Raw genomic sequence first — 20,184 nt, 5'->3', positions numbered from 1 at the left:
TGTAGTTGTCGATCCTCTGCTTGTCTTTCTGCATTTGACTTCAATTTTCAGGCGTTGCGACTCTTTTATAAACAGCCGCATCATATCTGAGCAGCCTTGCAAAGCTTCTGACATTATCCACCAAATCATTTATGTTTTATGCAGTAATTGCCCAGTAAAAGTTCCTTCGGGTATATTCGTAGTTACTATTATGAATTCTCAGATGGGATACCTCCTAAAGTCGTGTCGGACCTCCTTTTTCCCAGCTTAGTGCAGCAGCTCTACTTGTCGTGGACTCAACAAGTTGGAAGTCTCCTGCACAAATATTGAGCTATGTTGTCTCTATATCCACCCGTAATTGGGAAAGTGTTGCCTGGGCAGGACTTTATGGACGAACTGACTTCTTGATTATGTCCCATAAATGTTCGATGCGATACATGTCGGGCGATCTGGGTGGCCAAATCATTTGCACGAATTGTCCGGAATGTTTATCTACATCTACATAGACACACCGCAAGCCACCATACGATGTGTGGTGGAGGGTACACTACTTCATGTTCCACTCGCAAAAAGAGAGAGGGAAAAACGACTGTTTATATGCCTCCATATGCGCCATAAATTCTCGTATCTTATCTTTGTGGTCCTTACGTGCAATATATGTTTGCAGCTGTAGAATCTTTCAGCGCTCAGCTTCAAATGCCAGTTTTGTAAATTTTCTCAATAGTGTTTCTCGAAAAGAACGTCGCCTTCACTCCAGGGATTCCCATTTGAGTTCCCGTAGCATCTCCGTAACACTTACGTGTTGTTCAGACCCAGTGGTATCAAATCCAGCAGCCCGCCTCTGAATTCCTTCGATGTCTTCCTTCAATCCGACCTGGTACGGATCCCAAACACTGGCTCAGTACTCAAGAAAAGGTCGCACCAGCGTCCTATATGCGCTCAGATTTACAGGTGAACCACTCTTTCCTAAAATTCTCCCAATAAACCGGAGTCGACCATTCGCCTTCCCTATCACGGTTCTCACATGCTCGTTCCACCTAATATCGCCTTGCAACGTTACGCTCAGTTATTGAAAAGACTTGATTGTGTGAAGCACGACGCTAGTAATACTGTATCCGAACATTACAGATTCGATCTTCCTACTCATCCGCATTAACTTCAAGCAAACGCGAACAATTGTGGTCCAGTGGCATGGCCCATTGTCATCCATAAAAATTTTGTTGCTATTTGGGAACAGGAAGTTCATTACGGGCTAAAATGGTCTCCAACTAGACGAACATAACCATTTCCAGTCCATGGTCGGTTCAGTTGGGCCAGAGTACCCAGTCCATTCTATTGAAACACAGCCCACACCATTATGTAACCACTACCAGTTTGCACATTGACTTGTTGACAACTTTGGTTCATGGCTTTGTGGGACCTGCGCCAAACGTGAACCCTACCATTAGCTCTTACCAACTAAAATCGGGGCTCATCTGACCAGAACACAGTTTTACAGTAGTCTAGGGTCCAACCGGTATGGTCACGAGCCCAGGAAAGGTGCTGCAGGCGATGTAGGTTCTGCTGTCTACTGCCATAGCCGATTAACTTCAAATTTCGCCGCACTGTCCTAACTGATACCTTCGTCGTACATCCCACATTGATTTCTGTTGTTATTTCACGCAGTGTTGCTTATCTGTTAGCACTGACAACTCTACGCAAATGCCACTGCTCTTGTCCCTTAAATGAAGACCATTGGCCACTGCGTTGTTGGTGGTGTGAGGTAATGCCTAAAAAGTCTGCTACTTTCAGCACACTGTTGACACTGTGGATCTCGCAATATTGAATTCTCCAATGATTTCCAAAATGGAATGTCCCGTGTGTCTATCTACAACTAACATTCAGTGTTCAAAGTCTGTTAATTACCATCGTGCGGCCTTAATCAGGTCGCAAACCTTTTCAAATGAACCACCTAAATACAAATGACAGCTATGCCATCTGTATACCTTGTTTAAGCGATGCTACCGCCATCTGTATACGTGCGTATCTCTATAATATGACTTTTGTCACTTTAGTGTATATGAACATAAAACATGTTCCATAACTCTACAACAAAGAAACTTCAAAACTGTCGACCTACTGTTGAGCGCAAGTGCCCAACTATCATTCTTCAAAGCAGGAATGAGCTGAGCCTTCTCCCAAACGCTTCGAAACCTTTGTTGCTCCAGCGACCAAGATGATCTGCTGCTTGGAAAGGAATAAGTTTCCTTCGCATAAAATCTGGGCACCGTATGAAAAAATTAGTGCACCATAAACTAAACTAGAAGCAAACGTCCGGAAACAATAACTTGTTGGTATATGGCCCAGTCTGTTTAATGACAGCCACAGTCTGTTAATAGTGCTAGGTCTGCTAACTGTGGTTGGGATTCATTTTTATAAATTCCAGTCCCCGTCCTCAAAGAATCACAAACTCGTTCGAACAAGTCTAGGTACCCTCGGATTTGGTCACATTCGTGACATTGGGGCTCTTTTTTACTTGACCCTGTCGTTCGTGGGTGTGGGATACACACAGCGTTAAAATTGTTCCCGTAACCAGACTTCTACGAAATTAAGGTCAGATGCCATGCTACTGGACCTCCTTCATTAATTCATCGCTTATTAAACGTTTCTGTTAAGTATTGTCGTAGAAAGCACATTACATGATGTGATGCAATGTCGTACAGAAGCTACATTCGCTGTTATTCTGTAGGGGTAACGTTTTTCAATAGCAGCATAATTTATCGCGCAGAAACTGGTAATATACAGCACCTGCCAATTTGTCCGATTAAGTGAATGATCCTATCAGTCTGTCATCCACAATTTCTGCGGACATACTAACACTAAAGCCAACCTGATGCATCTGTTCGCTCGTGGATATTGTGGTAATTTATTATCCTACTCTGTGTGAATTCCTCCTCATCTGTAAATACAATACTGGCCATTGAAATTGCAACGGTATGAATATGGCACGCGCCAACGTCAAATTGGCGCGAAGTATGCTACATACTTGGATATGAATATACTTGACTTTTTAGCCCAACAGCACACAGAAGATAGGAGTAACGCCATGTACGTGCTGCATGTAAATAAATACTTGGGAAAGGGTTTCTCATTCACAAAAAGCATTTGAATGGTGGTTGTTTACGAGAAATTCTTATGATGCCCTGAGTATGAAGGAGAAATGTCTACCAGTAAGTGTCGATATTCGTCAACGCCAGTACCATGATCTACCAAGATCACGATATTGCTGCTTGCACTCGCGACCACCATGCGAATATACGAACGGTGGACTGAGAAGGGCTAGAATCATCTCCTTGCAAGATCTCAGAGGGCCTGACCGAGTAGTAACTCATAGTTCGTCAGCGCGTGCGTCACGTACCTTTAGGCAGGAAATGAGCTTGTTTTCAGCAAGATAAGTATCAGCACAGTATGACCACTTTTGGAGCGAAAGGGCTTTCACCTTGGTCGCCCTTGTTGCGGCTTCCCTTGACGCGGCAGCAGAACAGAGGCGCATCGACAGAGATGCTCTCAACGACAATATTGGACACAGCAGTGACATCACCCTATCTCTTCAGATGAAATTCCGGTACAGTGTTCAATATCACGATGGACTTACTCTTGTGCCGAAACTGCCAGAAGAACGAAAGTTGCCAGACTGCATTCGTCATCGTTATACACTTTATTACCTGGCGTGATGGTGTGTGGTATACTTGACGAGCATATGTGATTAATTTGGACGGTAATCGGGACAGGCCGGCCGGAGTGGCCGAGCGGTTCTAGGCGCTACACTGGAACCGCGTGACCGCTACGGTCGCAGGTTCGAATCCTGCCTCGGGCATGGATGTGTGTGATGTCCATTTGAATAATATTTCGTGCGCAGAACACACAACAGAAGGGTTTCTCTCACGAGACTTCTCACGCATAGGGACGGGCCAACGATACTGATATTACAAAATATCAACATTTTCGCCTCGATAACAACTGTGCGCTTTATAGCTATCGATACAATATGTATTGATATTTTTAAAAAAAAGTGGAGGTAGGACATCAGACGTCAGTTGATCCTGGGATGAGCGAAAGCTCGAGAATTTTACAGAAACGTGTTGGAAAACTCTTATTTATTGATTAGTTGCCGTTGTTGCATATGACATATATCGTAGAAGATATCTTAGTCGGTGTTTCACAGTTATTTTGGTTATTAAAATCCACATTGTCATACAAACGCTTAGGCAGGTCGTGGATATAGTACCAACACAAGTCACTAGATCGCGGGCTGATCAAAAGACCGAACAGAACCCGAGATTTCCCGAACTTCGATCTAAAGCAACTGCAGTTCCCCATGCGGCTTGAGTTTGCTATTTCAACACGTCACAGGGCCAATCACTTGTGTGGTAGATATTAAACATCGCGGCGGACAACACCGAGCAGTGCAGCTAGTATCATAATACACTGAAGAGACAAAGAAACTGATACATCTGCCTAATACCGTGTAGGACCCCCACGAACACGCAAAAGTGCCGCAACACGACGTGGCAGGGAATCGACTAATTCCTGAAATAATGCTGGAGGGAACTGACCCCACGAATCCTGAAGGGCTCTCCATAAATCCGCAAGAGTACAAAGGTGTGGATGTCTCTTCCGAAAAGCACGTTGCAAGGCATCCCAGATATGCTCAGTAATGTTCATGTCTGGGGACGTTTGGTGGCCAGCGGGATTGTTTAAGCTCAGAAGAGTGGAGTGTCCGTGGAGCTACTCTGCAGCAATTCCGTATGTTTGGGGTGTCGCATTGTCCTGCTGGAATTACCCAAGTCCGTCGGAATCCATAATGGACATGAATGGATGCAGGTGATCAAATAGGATGCTTACGTATGTGTCACCTGTCAGAGTCGTATCTAGACGTATCAGAGGTCCCATATCACTCCAACTGCACACGCCACACACCATTACAGAGCAGAACCTCCACCAGCTTGAACAGTCCCGTGCTCACATGCAGGGTCCATGGATTTATGAGGTTGTCTCCATGCCCGTACACGTCCATCCGCTCGATAGAATTTGAAACGAGACTCGTCCCACTAGGCAACGTGTTTCCAGCCATCAACAGTCCAATGTGTTGACGGGTCCAGGCGAGGCATAAAGCTTTGTCTTGTGAACTGATCAAGGGTACACGAGCGGGTCTTCGGCTTCGAAAGCCCATATCGATGATGTTTTCATTGAATGGTTCGCACGCTGACACTTGTTGACGGCCCAGCATTGAAATCTGCAACAATTTGCGGAAGGGTTGAACTTCTGCCACATTGAACGATTCTCTTCAGTCGTCGCTGGCCCCATTCTTGCAGGATCTTTATCCAGCCGCAGTAATGTCGGAGATTTGCTGTTTTACCGGATTCCTGATATTCACGTTAACACTCGTGAAATGGTCGTACAGGAAAGTCCCCACTTTATTACTTCCACGGAGAAGCTGTATCCCATCGCTCTTGCGCCGACTGTAACACCACGTTCAAACTCACATAAATCTTGATAACCTGCCATTGTAGTAGTAGTAGCCCATCTAACAACTGCGCCAGACATTTATTGTCTTATGTAGACGTTGCAACGCCGTATTCTGGCTGTTTAAATATCTCTGTATTTGAACACGCATGCATATAACAGTTTCTTTGGCGCTTCAGTGTGTTACTTAGCCGTCAGTTTGCAGCAGTATGTGGTGGGCGCTGTTGCAGGCGGCTGGCGAGCATCCTGACCCCTCTGGCGGGCACTCGGCTGGACGAGCCGCTGCACCGCGAGCTGGGAGCGCTGCTGCGGCTGCTGCAGGAGGCGCCCCGGAGGCACGACTTCACGCTCGACGTGGCCGCCGCCTTCTTCCTGCAGGACGGCCTGCCCGTCCGCGACAGCTACCGCTACTCCGTCAACAGGCTCTACGGCACAGACCTGCTGCGTCTCGATTTCGCGTAAGTACTGAGGCTGTCCGCCGTCACGAAGGCGAATGTAAACTGCCTTTTCAAACCTAGACCGGCACATTTTCATGTACGACCATCACGGCTTTCCGTAGAGCACTGCACCTGTATGGCGAAGCCGATTGAGCTGCATTCGTTTCCCAATACTCGCTATTCACGTGATTTGTACTCCATTAGTTTGACAATTGTGAGTAGTCGTCGACAGTCACCAGACAGGCGTGTGGTCATTTCATACATATGGCTCGGATGATGGACTACTGATAAAACCTACAGGTTAACATAAACAGGCGATGAAAAGAAATGATCGTAAGGCTGTGGACGAACGGTTCTAGGCGCTTCAGTCCGGAACCGCGCGACTGCTAAGGTCGCAGGTTCGAATCCTTCCTCGGGCATGGATGTGTGTGATGTCCTTAGGTTAGTTAGGTTTAAGTAGTTCTAAGTTCTAGGGGACTGATGACCTCCGATGTTAAGTCCCATAGTGCTCAGAGCCATTTGAACCATTTTTTGATCGTAAGGCATTGTTGGCCGGGAGGCCCCATGCGGGGAAGTTCGGCCGCCGTATTGCAAGTCCTTCTTAGTTGACGCCACTTCGGCGACTTGCGAGTCAATGATGATGAAATGATGATGAAGAACACACAACACCCAGTCATCACGAGGCAGAGAAATCCCTGACCCCGCCGGCAATCGAACCCGGGGCCCCGTGCGCCGGAAGCGAGAACGCTACCGCAAGACCACGAGCTGCGGACAACTGGCGATGACCAGCTGTGATTATTATACCAGACTCTGCAAGGCACAACGGACCTACAAATTAAATATTTCCACATCTAAGTTGTGTGTATTTCTTATCAGAATGGTAGAACATCTGCTAAGACATTAGGGAATAACTTCCATGGCACTAGATGGAGCTGTAGAGGGAAAAACTGTGAAGGAAGATAGAAGTTAGAGTACATCAAGCAAATAATTGAGGATGTAGGTTGTAAGTGCTACTCTGAGATGAAAAGGTTGGCACATGAGAGGAATTCGTGGCCAGTCACATCAAATCAGTCAGAAGACTGATGGTTCAGAAAAATAAGGCTTATCGAAATACACATGGCTGGCTGATGGGCACTGCTGAAACAAATTATGAGTTAAGCGAAGAGCATAGTACCAGTTCCTAAACTGATCAAAATACTTAGAAGTTGATTCTATAAGATAACATAAAATAACACGCATGGGTAGTACTGCTGATACAACTTACAGCTTAAAGTGCACTTAGCAGTAGAACTGTCTGCTCTTTGTGCCAAAGTAAACTATGAAGAAGCAAACAGTCTTGGTTGCAGGGTTGTAATTATAATTTACTTACCAATGATATGTTTCGCCACATTTTCTGATTGGCTGATATTAGATGGTGTTAGGCACATGGGATACGAAGCATACAATATGTTCCATCGAATATTTGGCCTTATCAGATATTCTGAAACACAGCGTGGTGTCCTTATTGAGGTGCGTAATATAATCCAGTGCATACAAACTAGGATAAGGCCTACATATGTCTATGTACATGCCTCTGTAACGTAGTCCAATGAATACAAAACAGGCTCAGGTCTACATACATCTGTGTAGAGCTGATTCTATTTTGTAATCACTGGACTACATTACATGCCTCAACAAGGACACTGCACAGTGTTTCTTAACACTTGACGAGAGCAGTTATTTGCTAGAATGTTATGTATTCTTGGTATCCCATGTGCCTAACACCATCTAATAGCAGACTATCTGAAGATGCTTGAATCAGGAGAAATGTGGCATTAGAAAATAAATAATAGTTACAACCACGCAAAAAAGTTTGTTTGTTTCTTCATTGTATATTATTGTTTGCTGTACCATCTCCACAATGAGTTGAAAATATTCCTCTACAAAATAAATTATGTTATTCCCATGTATATATTTGTCGAAAATTCGTCTTCATTTAGCAACAATTGTTATCAAAGTAAGCCAAATATTATAGTGACCTCCACGCTAGTGTCACAACTTTATCTAGTCTTACAAAATTTTTGTCATCTTCTCTTATCCCACAGCAGAGACTACGTAACACTAAGCCCCATACATCATAATTTTTTAGCAAAATTGTAACGAATTACCCCATATATCGTCATTTTGTAATAAACTGGGGTAATAATGGTCAGATTACTTGGCATGAACCGGCTAGAACTAGCAAAAACCTGTTACAACAAAAGTGTAAACGTATTATCCATAAACATCACCATTATTACATGAAATTGTGTGAAACAGAATAATAATGGTAAGATTAAGTGCCATATAGCGACTACCACTACCATGGACACAATGGGTGGCAATGATGGCCAGATGACACAGGGACAGCCATACTACAAACACAACTGGGAAGAAATGATGGTCAGTTGACATACGGTGACTAATGTTAACCTGAGTGCCGTTGAGGAGGGGTAGTGATGATCAGTTTATACGGTGGAACAATAATTCTCAATTTAAAGGATGACTACCACTATCCTGAATGCCATTTTGGGCAGTCGACAGGACTGACTGCGGACCTTTGGTACAGAGCCGAGTGGAGGGTCTGAATCAGAGGCTGAGACGGTTCTGCGACCGTGTGGGCTGCAGATTCCTCGACTTGCGCCATAGGGTGGTGGGGTTTCGGGTTCCGCTGGATAGGTCAGGAGTCCACTACACGCAACAAGCGGCTACACGGGTAGCAGGGGTTGTGTGGCGTGGGCTGGGCGGTTTTTTAGGTTAGATGGCCTTGGGCAAGTACAGAAAGGGCAACAGCCTCAACGGGTGCGGGGCAAAGTCAGGACATGCGGGGACCAAGCAGCAATCGGTATTGTAATTGTCAACTGTCGAAGCTGCGTTGGTAAAGTACCGGAACTTCAAGCGCTGATAGAAAGCACCGAAGCTGAAATCGTTATAGGTACAGAAAGCTGGCTTAAGCCAGAGATAAATTCTGCCGAAATTTTTACAAAGGTACAGACGGTGTTTAGAAAGGATAGATTGCATGCAACCGGTGGTGGAGTGTTCATCGCTGTTAGTAGTAGTTTATCCTGTAGTGAAGTAGAAGTGGATAGTTCCTGTGAATTATTATGGGTGGAGGTTACACTAAACAACCGAACTAGGTTAATAATTGGCTCCTTTTACCGACCTCCCGACTCAGCAGCATTAGTGGCAGAACAACTGAGAGAAAATTTGGAATACATTTCACATAAATTTTCTCAGCATGTTATAGTCTTAGGTGGAGATTTCAATTTACCAGATATAGACTGGGACACTCAGATGTTTAGGACGGGTGGTAGGGACAGAGCATCGAGTGACATTATACTGAGTGCACTATCCGAAAATTTCCTCGAGCAAGTAAACAGAGAACCGACTCGTGGAGATAACATCTTGGACCTACTGATAACAAACAGACCCGAACTTTTCGAATCTGTATGTACAGAACAGGGAATCAGTGATCATAAGGCCGTTGCAGCATCCCTGAATATGGAAGTTAATAGGAATATAAAAAAAGGGAGGAAGGTTTATCTGTTTAGCAAGAGTAATAGAAGGCACATTTCAGACTACCTAACAGATCAAAACGAAAATTTCTGTTCCGACACTGGGAAAAAGTTCAAAGCAATCGTAAAATGCGTTTTAGACAGGTAAGTGCCGAGTAAAACTGTGAGGGACGGGAAAAACCCACCGTGGTACAACAACAAAGTTAGGAAACTACTGCGAAAGCAAAGAGAGCTTCACTCCAAGTTTAAACACAGCCAAAACCTCTCAGACAAACAGAAGCTAAAAGAAGTCAAAGTTAGCGTAAGGAGTGCTATGCGTGACGCGTTCAGTGAATTCGAAAGTAAAATTCTGTTTACCGACTTGACAGAAAATCCTAGGAAGTTCTGGTCTTACGTTAAATCAGTAAGTGGCTCGAAACAGCATATCCAGACACTCCAGGATGATGATGGCATTGAAACAGAGGATGACACGCGTAAAGCTGAAATACTAAACACCTTTTTCCAAAGCTGTTTCACAGAGGAAGACCGCACTGCAGTTCCTTCTCTAAATCCTCGCACAAACGAAAAAATGGCTGACATCGAAATAAGTGTCCAAGGAATAGAAAAGCAACTGGAATCACTCAGTAGAGGAAAGTCCACTCGACCTGACGGGATACCAATTCGATTCTACACAGAGTACGCGAAAGAACTTGCCCCCCTTCTAACAGCCGTGTACCGCAAGTCTCTAGAGGAACGGAGGGTTCCAAATGATTGGAAAAGAGCACAGATAGTCCCAGTCTTCAAGAAGGGTCGTCGAGCAGATGCGCAAAACTATAGACCTATATCTCTTACGTCGATCTCTTGTAGAATTTTAGAACATGTTTTTTGCTCGCGTATCATGTCATTTCTGGAAACCCAGAATCTACTATGTAGGAATCAACATGTATTCCGGAAACAGCGATCGTGTGAGACCCAACTCGCCTTATTTGTTCATGAGACCCAGAAAATATTAGATACAGGCTCCCAGGTAGATGCTATTTTTCTTGACTTCCGGAAGGCGTTCGATACAGTTCCGCACTGTCGCCTGATAAACAAAGTAAGAGCCTACGGAATTTCAGACCAGCTGTGTGGCTGGATTGAAGAGTTTTTAGCAAACAGAACACAGCATGTTGTTATCAATGGAGAGACGTCTACAGACGTTAAAGTAACCTCTGGCGTGCCACAGGGAAGTGTTATGGGACCATTGCTTTTCACAATATATATAAATGACCTAGTAGATAGTGTCGGAAGTTCCATGCGGCTTTTCGCGGATGATGCTGTAGTATACAGAGAAGTTGCTGCATTAGAAAATTGTAGCGAAATACAGGAAGATCTGCAGCGGATAGGCACTTGGTGCAGGGAGTGGCAACTGACCCTTAACATAGACAAATGTAATGTATTGCGAATACATAGAAAGAAGGATCCTTTATTGTATGATTATATGATAGCGGAACAAACACTGGTAGCAGTTACTTCTGTAAAATATCTGGGAGTATGCGTACGGAACGATTTGAAGTGGAATGATCATATAAAACTAATTGTTGGTAAGGCGGGTACCAGGTTGAGATTCATTGGGAGAGTGCTTAGAAAATGTAGTCCATCAACAAAGGAGGTGGCTTACAAAACACTCGTTCGACCTATACTTGAGTATTGCTCATCAGTGTGGGATCCGTACCAGGTCGGGTTGACGGAGGAGATAGAGAAGATCCAAAGAAGAGCGGCGCGTTTCGTCACTGGGTTATTTGGTAACCGTGATAGCGTTACGGAGATGTTTAATAAACTCAAGTGGCAGACTCTGCAAGAGAGGCGCTCAGCATCGCGGTGTAGCTTGCTCGCCAGGTTTCGAGAGGGTGCGTTTCGAATATATTGCTTCCCCCTACTTATACTTCCCGAGGAGATCACGAATGTAAAATTAGAGAGATTCGAGCGCGTACGGAGGCTTTCAGACAGTCGTTCTTCCCGCGAACCATACGCGACTGGAACAGGAAAGGGAGGTAATGACAGTGGCACGTAAAGTGCCCTCCGCCACACACCGTTGGGTGGCTTGCGGAGTATCAATGTAGATGTAGATGTAGAACTGACAACGTGTCCATGGTGGTCAGTGTGTAGGATGGGACAGTTATGCCAGTTTGCTGGGTAGTGCAATTATGGTCAATTTACAGAGTGACTACCATTACCAAAACACAGCTGGGGCAATAATGGTCAGTTGATAAGATGATTGCCATTACCCTAAAAACAGTTGGGTGGGTAGAGATGGCCTGTTGACATTTGGTGACTACCATCAGCCTAAGTGCAATATTGTGGGAGGGGGCGATGGCAGTTTACAGGGTGGAGCAATAATGGTCAATTTACAGGGTAACTACGAGGGCAGTTCAATAAGTAATGCAACACATTTTTTTTCTGAAACAGGGGTTGTTTTATTCAGCATTGAAATACACCAGGTTATTCCCCAATCTTTTACCTACACAACACTATTTTTCAACGTAATCTCCATTCAATGCTACGGCCTTATGCCACCTTTAAATGAGGGCCTGTATGCCCGCACGGTACCATTCCACTGGTCGATGTCGGAGCCAACGTCGTACTGCATCAATAACTTCTTCATCATCCGCGTAGTGTCTCCCACGGATTGCGTCCTTCATTGGGCCAAACATATGGAAATCTGACGGTGCGAGATCGGGGCTGTAGGGTGCATGAGGAAGAACAGTCCACTGAAGTTTTGTGAGCTCCTCTCGGGTGCGAAGACTTGTGTGAGGCCTTGCGTTGTCATGAAGAAGGGGAAGTTCGTTCAGACTTTTGTGCCTACGAACACGCTGAAGTCGTTTCTTCAATTTCTGAAGAGTAGCACAATACACTTCAGAGTTGATCGTTTGAACATGGGGAAGGACATCGAACAGAATAACCCCTCCAGCGTCCCAGAAGACTGTAACAATGACTATACCGGCTGAGGGTATGGCTTTAAACTTTTTCTTGGTAGGGGAGTGGGTGTGGCGCCACTCCATTGATTGCCGTTTTGTTTCAGGTTCGAAGTGATGAACCCATGTTTCATCGCCTGTAACAATCTTTGACAAGAAATTGTCACCCTCAGCCACATGACGAGCAAGCAATTCCGCACAGATGGTTCTCCTTTGCTCTTTATGGTGTTCGGTTAGACAACGAGGGACCCAGCGGGAACAAACCTTTGAATATCCCAACTGGTGAACAATTGTGACAGCACTACCAACAGAGATGTCAAGTTGAGCACTGAGTTGTTTGATGGTGATCCGTCGATCATCTCGAACGAGTGTATTCGCACGCTCCGCCATTGCAGGAGTCACAGCTGTGCACGGCCGGCCCGCACGCGGGAGATCAGACAGTCTCGCTTGAACTTGCGGCGATGATGACACACGCTTTGCCCAACGACTCACCGTGCTTTTGTCCACTGCCAGATCACCGTAGACATTCTGCAAGCGCCTATGAATATCTGAGATGCCCTGGTTTTCCGCCAAAAGAAATTCGATCACTTCCCGTTGTTTGCAACGCACATCCGTTACAGATGCCATTTTAACAGCTCCGTACAGCGCTGCCACCTGTCAGAAGTCAATGAAACTATACGAGACGAAGCGGGAATGTTTGAAAATATTCCACAAGAAATTTCCGGTTTTTTCAACCAAAATTGGCCGAGAAAAAAAATGTGTTGCATTACTAATTGAACTGCCCTCGTACAGTTATACTGAATGCAGTTTTGTATAACGATGGTCAGTTGACAATGGGACATTGATGGTCAGTTTACACTGTGACGATGATAGGCAGTGTACTGGGGGGGGGGGGGGGGAGACAGTGATGGACGGTTTCCAGGATGGGGAAATTATAGTCAATTTAATGAGCGATTACCATTACCCCAGATGCAATTGGGAGCGTGATGGTCAGTTCACAAGATGACTGTCATTATGACAAATACACACATCAAAAAAAGTTTTGCATCACCTCTGTTCCGAGAGTTCTGGAACTTGTACAGAATATTGGAATAGAGATCAACATAAACATCATTTCCGCCCTTTTCATTGCTCATGAAAACCACACATTGCATGTTGTACAACCGTACAGCGAGCCCTTCAGAGGTGGTGGTCCAGATTGCTGTACACGCCGGTACCTCTAATACCCAGTAGCACGTTCTCTTGCATTGATGCATGCCTGCGTTCGTCGTGGCATACTATCCACAAGTTCATCAAGGCACTGTTGGTCCAGATTGTCCCACTCCTCAACGGCGATTCGGCGTATATGCCTTAGACTGGTTGGTGGGTCACGTCGTCCATAAACAGCCCTTTTCAATCTATCCCACTCATGTTCGATAGGGTACATGTCTGGAGAACGTGCTGGCCACTCAAGTCGAGCGATGTCTTTATCCTGAAGGAAGTCATTCACAAGATGTGCACAATGGGGGCGCGAATTGTCGTCCATGAAGACGATTGCCTCACCAATATGCTGCCAATATCGTTGCACTATTGATCAGAGGATGGTATTCACGTATCAAACAGCCATTGTGGCGCCTTCCATGACCACCAGCGGCGTACATTGGCCCCACATAATGCCACCCCAAAACAGCAGGGAACCTCCACTCAGCTGCACTCGCTGGACAGTGTGTCTAAGGCTTTGAGCCTGACCCAGTTGCCTCCAAACACGCCTCTGATGATTGTCTGGTTTAAGGCATATGCGACACTCATCGGTAAAGAGAACTTAATTCCAGTCCTGAGTGGTCCATTCGGCATGTTGTTGGGCCCATCTGTACCTCACTGCACGGTGTCGTGGTTGCAAAGATGAACCTCCCCGTGGACGTCGGGAATGTAGTTGCGCATCATGCAGCCTATTGCGCACAGTTTGAGTCGTAATACGACGTCCTGTGGCTGCACAAAAAGCATTATTCAACATGGTGGCGTTGCTGTCAGGTTTTTTTCCGGGCCATAACCCGTTGGTAGTGGTCATCCATTGCAGTAGTAGTCCTTGGGCTGCCTGAGTGAGGCATGTCATCGACCTCTCTGTATCTCCTCCATGTCCAAACAACATCGCTTTGGTTCACTCCGAGACGCCTGGACACTTCCCTTGTTGAGAGTCCTTCCTGGATCAAAGTAACAATGTGGACGTGATCGAACAGCGGTGTTGACCGTCTAGTCATGGTTGAACTGCAAGCAACACGACCCGTGTACCTCCTTCCTGGTGGAATGACTGGAAGTGATCGGCTGTCGGACCCCCTCAGTCTAATAGACACTGCTCATGCATGGTTTTTTTACATCTTTGGGCGGGTTTATTGACATCTCTGAACAGTCAAACGGACTGTGTCTCTGACACAGTATCCACAGTCAATGTATATCTTCAGGAGTTCTGTCAACTGGGATGATACAATTTTTTTTAATGTGTGTAGAGCTGGGTGGGCAATGATAGTCACTTGATATATGATGACCACAATTAACATGAATGTAATTGGGTTGGTTGATTTGGGGGAGGGGACCAAACAGCGAGGTCATCGTCCCTGTAAGGTTAAGGAACGATGTGGAAGGAAGTGGGCCATGCCCTTTTGCAGGAACCATCCCGGCGTTTAGCAATGCAATTGGGGATACTGACGATCAGTTGATAAGGGGAAATGATGATCAGTTTACACTGTGGATCAATAATGGTCAGTTTATAGTGTGACTATCATTACCTCATATGAAAATGGAGGTAATGTTGTTAAGTTGACATATGGTGATCATGATTATCCTCAACACAGTGTGGGCGCAATGATCATCAGTTTACACTGGTGACTGTCAGTATTGTGTTTACAGTCAGGGTGTAACGATGGTCAGTTGACATATGGTGACTACCATTAGCTTAATGCAAATGGGGGCAGTAATTAGCACTATCAAGAAGGGATGATGATCAGTTTAAAGGGTGGAACAATAATGGATAGCTTATATTATGTCTGGCATTACTCCAAATGCAAATAACAGCCATGATGATCAGCTGACATATGGTGACTATCATTACACTTAAAACAATTGCTAACAATGATGGCCAGTCTATAAGGTAGGGCAATGTAAGTCAACTTACACTCTGGAGAATGGTGTTCAGTGTACACAGTGGGGCACTGATGGTCAGTTTACAGGATGACTACCATTAATCCAAATGCAAATGAGGGGAATGAAAGTCAGTTCACATGGTTGCACAGGTTGGTAAATTTACAGTGTGTCTACCATTACTCAGAACACAGTTGGGGGGTCAACGATGGTTGGTTTTCATATGGTAACCATCATTACGCTGGTCACAAGTATTTTCAAGCCCAGTTCGTGTCTTAGCCAAATGGTAGAGGATGTAGGATCATTGTGCAAGGGTTTCACAAAGCAGGATCATGTTGTTGTAGTGGGTGGAGTGGTAAACAATATTGATAGGGATCAGGGCTACAATACTGAGTTTGACCTGGTAAAAAGTAGCATCTGCAAAGAGCCATACAAATGTTGGCTTGGTTCTTGTTTTCATGCGGTATGATCGGCGCCAACTCTGTCAGGAGGATCAATATGGAAATAGATTAGCTGCTTCAGGCGGCTACTTTGTCAGGCATAGGTTTGGAACTTCACAAGACATGGCCTGCATCTCAGTAGGAAAGGGAAGGGTAAACTGGCTGGGATGATAGCAAAATCTTTAAGGGGGGGGGGGGGGGCGGACACACTGAAACTCATGGGAGTAATTCTTTTTTAGCCTGAGAGTCGAATCAGCCAATATTGATTGAAATTAAGCTTAATGAGAATATCAGACAGGCAGGTACTGTAGATGTTAAAATATCACAAGATTCTCATAACAGTACAGTGAAAAATAATGTTAGTATGCCACTAGGTTCTCGTAAAAGCACAGTGAAATCAATGTTAGCATATCGCATCAGGATATCAGGGGATTAAAAAACAAAGTAGACGAGCTTCTTGTTTGTTTGGAAGATTTAGAAACTGAGGGTGGAATAGACGTACTATGCCTGTCTGAACATCATATATTCACCGGTATGGAAATGATAAAACTAGATTGATACAAGCTTTCAGCACATGTAAGTAGGGACACTATGGAGAGAGGAGGAGTTACCATATATGTTAAAATCTGTCATAGTGTGAAAAATTTGGAAACTAAAAAATTTTGTGTAGAGTAAGATATAGAAGCATGTGTATTTGAGCTTAAACTAAATAATGGCACTTTTATAATTGTAGACATGTGTCGCTCCCCAATGGGAAACTTTCAACTGCTTTTGAAAATCTTGAATTCTTTCTTGTGCTATCTGTCAGACAGAGGAAAGCAAATTATTGTTTGTGGGGATTTCAGTGTAGATTTTCTGAAACAGTCTGATAGAAAGCTTGACCTTGAAGTATAGCTTGGTTCTTTCTATTAGATGTCAGTTATTGATTTTCTTACTCGGGTGGTACAGGAAAGCAGCACACGGATAGGTAAAGTTTTCATAGAGCAGGATAAACTGAATCAAATAAAAACTTCTCCTGTTAAGAATGGTCTGTCTGATCATGGTGCACAACTACTTACAGTATATGATATAGCTCCATACAGTAATGCAAAACAATCCTCCAAAATAGTGCATTCAATTAACGATTTAACAATCGACAATTTTAGGGAAAGTTTGCAACAATTAGACTGGGATGAAGTGTACAGGGAACCTGGCGCTAATTTAAAATTTGATCTGTTTGATGATACCTTTGTGATTATATTTGAAAACAGTTTCCATAAGAAAACAATGAAATATAATTATAACAAGCCATGCAAAGAGCCATGGCTTATCAATGGGATAAAAATATCTTCTAAACAGAAAATGGATATGTATCTTACAGCTAGGAGGAGTAATGATCCCCAAACAGTGAAACATTATTAAAACTACTGCACTGTATTAAGAAAAGTCCAGAAGTATGTGCATTAGTCTGAGATTAGCACAACTGATAATAAAATCAAAACAATTCGGAATATTGTTTAAATAGAGACATGGCAACGAAGAGCACAGGAAGACGGCATTTCTGTCAAACTCAATGAAATGTTTGTTAACAAGAAGTAAGAAGTAGAAAACATTTTAATAATAATTTTTTAAGTGTTGTAAAGATAATAAGATCCAGCTATTGATTAGGAAATGCAAGGGAGAAAATGGAAGAGGCAATACCTATGCAATTTGATAAAATGAAATTCAACCCACCTCTCCTACCAAAATTAGCAATATAATAAATTCACTCAAAAGTGAAAGCTCACATGGAATTGATGGCATTTCCAACAGAGTACTAAAAGCTTGTTCCCAACAAATAAGTAGGATTCTCAGCCACATATGTAGTAGCTCACTGAAACAGGGCATTTTTTCCAGATAGATTGAAATACACTATTGTTAAACTATTGCTTAAAAAAGGGGCTAGGTCTTACGCTAACAACCGTCACCCAATCTCACTTCTGACAGCTTTATCCAAAATTCTTGAAAAAGTAATGTATTCAAGAGTAGCATTACATATTTGTAAAAATGAGTACCAACCAAGTTTCAGTTTTGTTTTCAGAAATGCTTTTCAACAGAAAAAGCTATATATGCTTTCACTGATCAAATATTAAACGCATTGAATAACCAAATATCATCCATTGGGATATTTTGTGAGCTCCCAAAGGCTTTAGATTGTGTAAATCATAAAATTCTTCTAGATACGCTCAAGTATTGTGGATGAGTCAGACAGTGTGCAAATGGTTTGATTCACATTTAGCTGGAAGAATGCAGAAGTTTGAAATTAACAGTACAGATAGTCTCCAAAAATCAGCAGAGTCTTCTAAATGGGGAGTTACCAAGAATGGTGTCCCACAGGGTCCAGTCTTGGGCCACTTATGTCACTCTATAGTCATGAAAATGAAAAGCTAGTTCTTTTTGCTGGTGACACAAATATAGTAATCACACCCAAAAACCAAGAATCAGCTGAGGAAATTGTAAATAATGCCTTTCAGAAAATTATTTAGTGTTTCTCTGGAAATGAACTCTTACTAAATTTTGAGAAAACACTGTACATACAGTCCTGTACAGCAAATGGCATAACACCATTGATAAATATAGACTGTGACCAGAAGTCCGTTGCTGAGGCAGAATATTCAAAATTTCTGGGTGTGTGCCTTGATGAGAAATTGAATTGGAAGGAACACATTTATGATCTGTTGAAACGGTTAGGTTCAGCTACTTACGCTATTAGGGTTACAGCAAATTTTGGTGATAAGTATATCAGTAAATTAGCCTACTATGCCTACTTTCATTCACAGCTTTCATATGGCATCATATTTTGGGGCAGTTTGTTAATGAGAGAGAAAGTATTCATTGCACAAAAACGTGTAATCAGAATAATAGCTGGAGCACACCTAAGATCACCTTGCAGACATTTATTTAAGAAACTCGAGATATTAACAGTACCTTCGCAACACATATATTCACTTATGAAATTTGTTATTAATAATCCATCCCCATTCAAAAACAACAGCGAAGTACATAGCTACAACACTAGGAGAAAGGATGATCTTCACTATTCTTGAGTAAATCTCACTTTGGCACAAAAAGAGGTGAATTATGCTACCACAAAAACCTTTGGCCATTTGCCAAATAGCATTAAAACTCTGACAGATAGTCAACCAAGAATTAAAAGAAAATTAAAACAATTTCTGGATTACAACAATTTCTATTCAATAGATGAATTTTTAGATATGAAGTTGTAACTTGTAAAAGTAATTAATTATTTTGTGTACAGAAAACTTATGTTAAAGTGACACATTCCACATCATTATGAAATGTTGTATTCATGATCTATGGAAGAACGATTAATGTATGTATGTGTGTAATGCAATTGGGGGCAATGAAAGTCAGTTGACTGCTATTAACTAAATTGTAGTTGTGGGGAAATGATGTCTAGTTGAGAAATGGACGACAACTATTAGCAAAATGCAGTCAGGGAGGGCAATGATGGTCACTTTATAGGCTCGAGCAATAAGGCAATAACAGTCAACTTATAGGGTTGCTATGATTGCAGTAAACATAATTTTGGATATATATATATATATATATATATATATATATATATATATATATATGTGTGTGTGTGTGTGTGTGTGTGTGTGTATGTGTGTGTGTGTGTGTGTGTGTGAAAGGCAAGATCGTTTGATTTTAAAACCTTTATTCCAGTTACTAGTTTCGACAGAATCATACTGTCGTCTTCAAATTGGCACTACACTTTGCATATATGGTCACATAAATGGGCTGTAAACATCTTGAGAACAAAGTGTAAGTTCATTAAAGAACTCCACATGGCTTGTCATTTTAAAAATAGAATGCTCCTAGATCTATGGTGCTATGGATGTTGTACTTTTAACTTATATTCATCTGACAACCCATTTGAAATATGGTGACTAAAATTACCCAGTTGCAGTTGGAAGCAGTGATAGTCAGTTGACAAAATGACTGCCATTATCCCAAACACAATTGGGTGGGCAGTGATGATCAGTTGAGATATGGTGACTTCCAATAGCCCCAATGCAGAAGGAGGGATGGGGAGGGAATGATGGTTAGTTTACAGGGTGGAGCAATAATAGCCAATACATAGGTTGACTACCAATATCTCAAATGCAGTTTTGGAGAATGTAGGTTAGTTGACAAGGGACAAATATGGTCAGTTTACACTGTGGAGCAATGATCGATAGTGTACAGGGTTCGGCAGTGA

General features: G+C 43.2%; 1 protein-coding gene across 1 annotated transcript in view; it reads left to right on the top strand.

Moving 5' to 3' along the window:
* The window catches only part of LOC126469862 (serpin A3-1-like), a 150,732-nt gene that overhangs the window by 104,489 nt on the left and 26,059 nt on the right, over positions 1-20,184 (top strand). Inside the window, exon 4 of the mRNA XM_050097172.1 lies at positions 5,715-5,942. Coding sequence (XP_049953129.1) covers positions 5,715-5,942 — 228 coding nt within the window. The remainder of the gene's footprint in view (positions 1-5,714; positions 5,943-20,184) is intronic.

This window comes from Schistocerca serialis, chromosome 3 (genome assembly GCF_023864345.2).
Source record: "Schistocerca serialis cubense isolate TAMUIC-IGC-003099 chromosome 3, iqSchSeri2.2, whole genome shotgun sequence".
NCBI classification, from domain to species: domain Eukaryota; kingdom Metazoa; phylum Arthropoda; class Insecta; order Orthoptera; family Acrididae; genus Schistocerca; species Schistocerca serialis.
The sequence above is the reverse complement of the archived record's forward strand: the minus strand, read 5'-3'. Positions and strand labels throughout refer to the sequence as shown.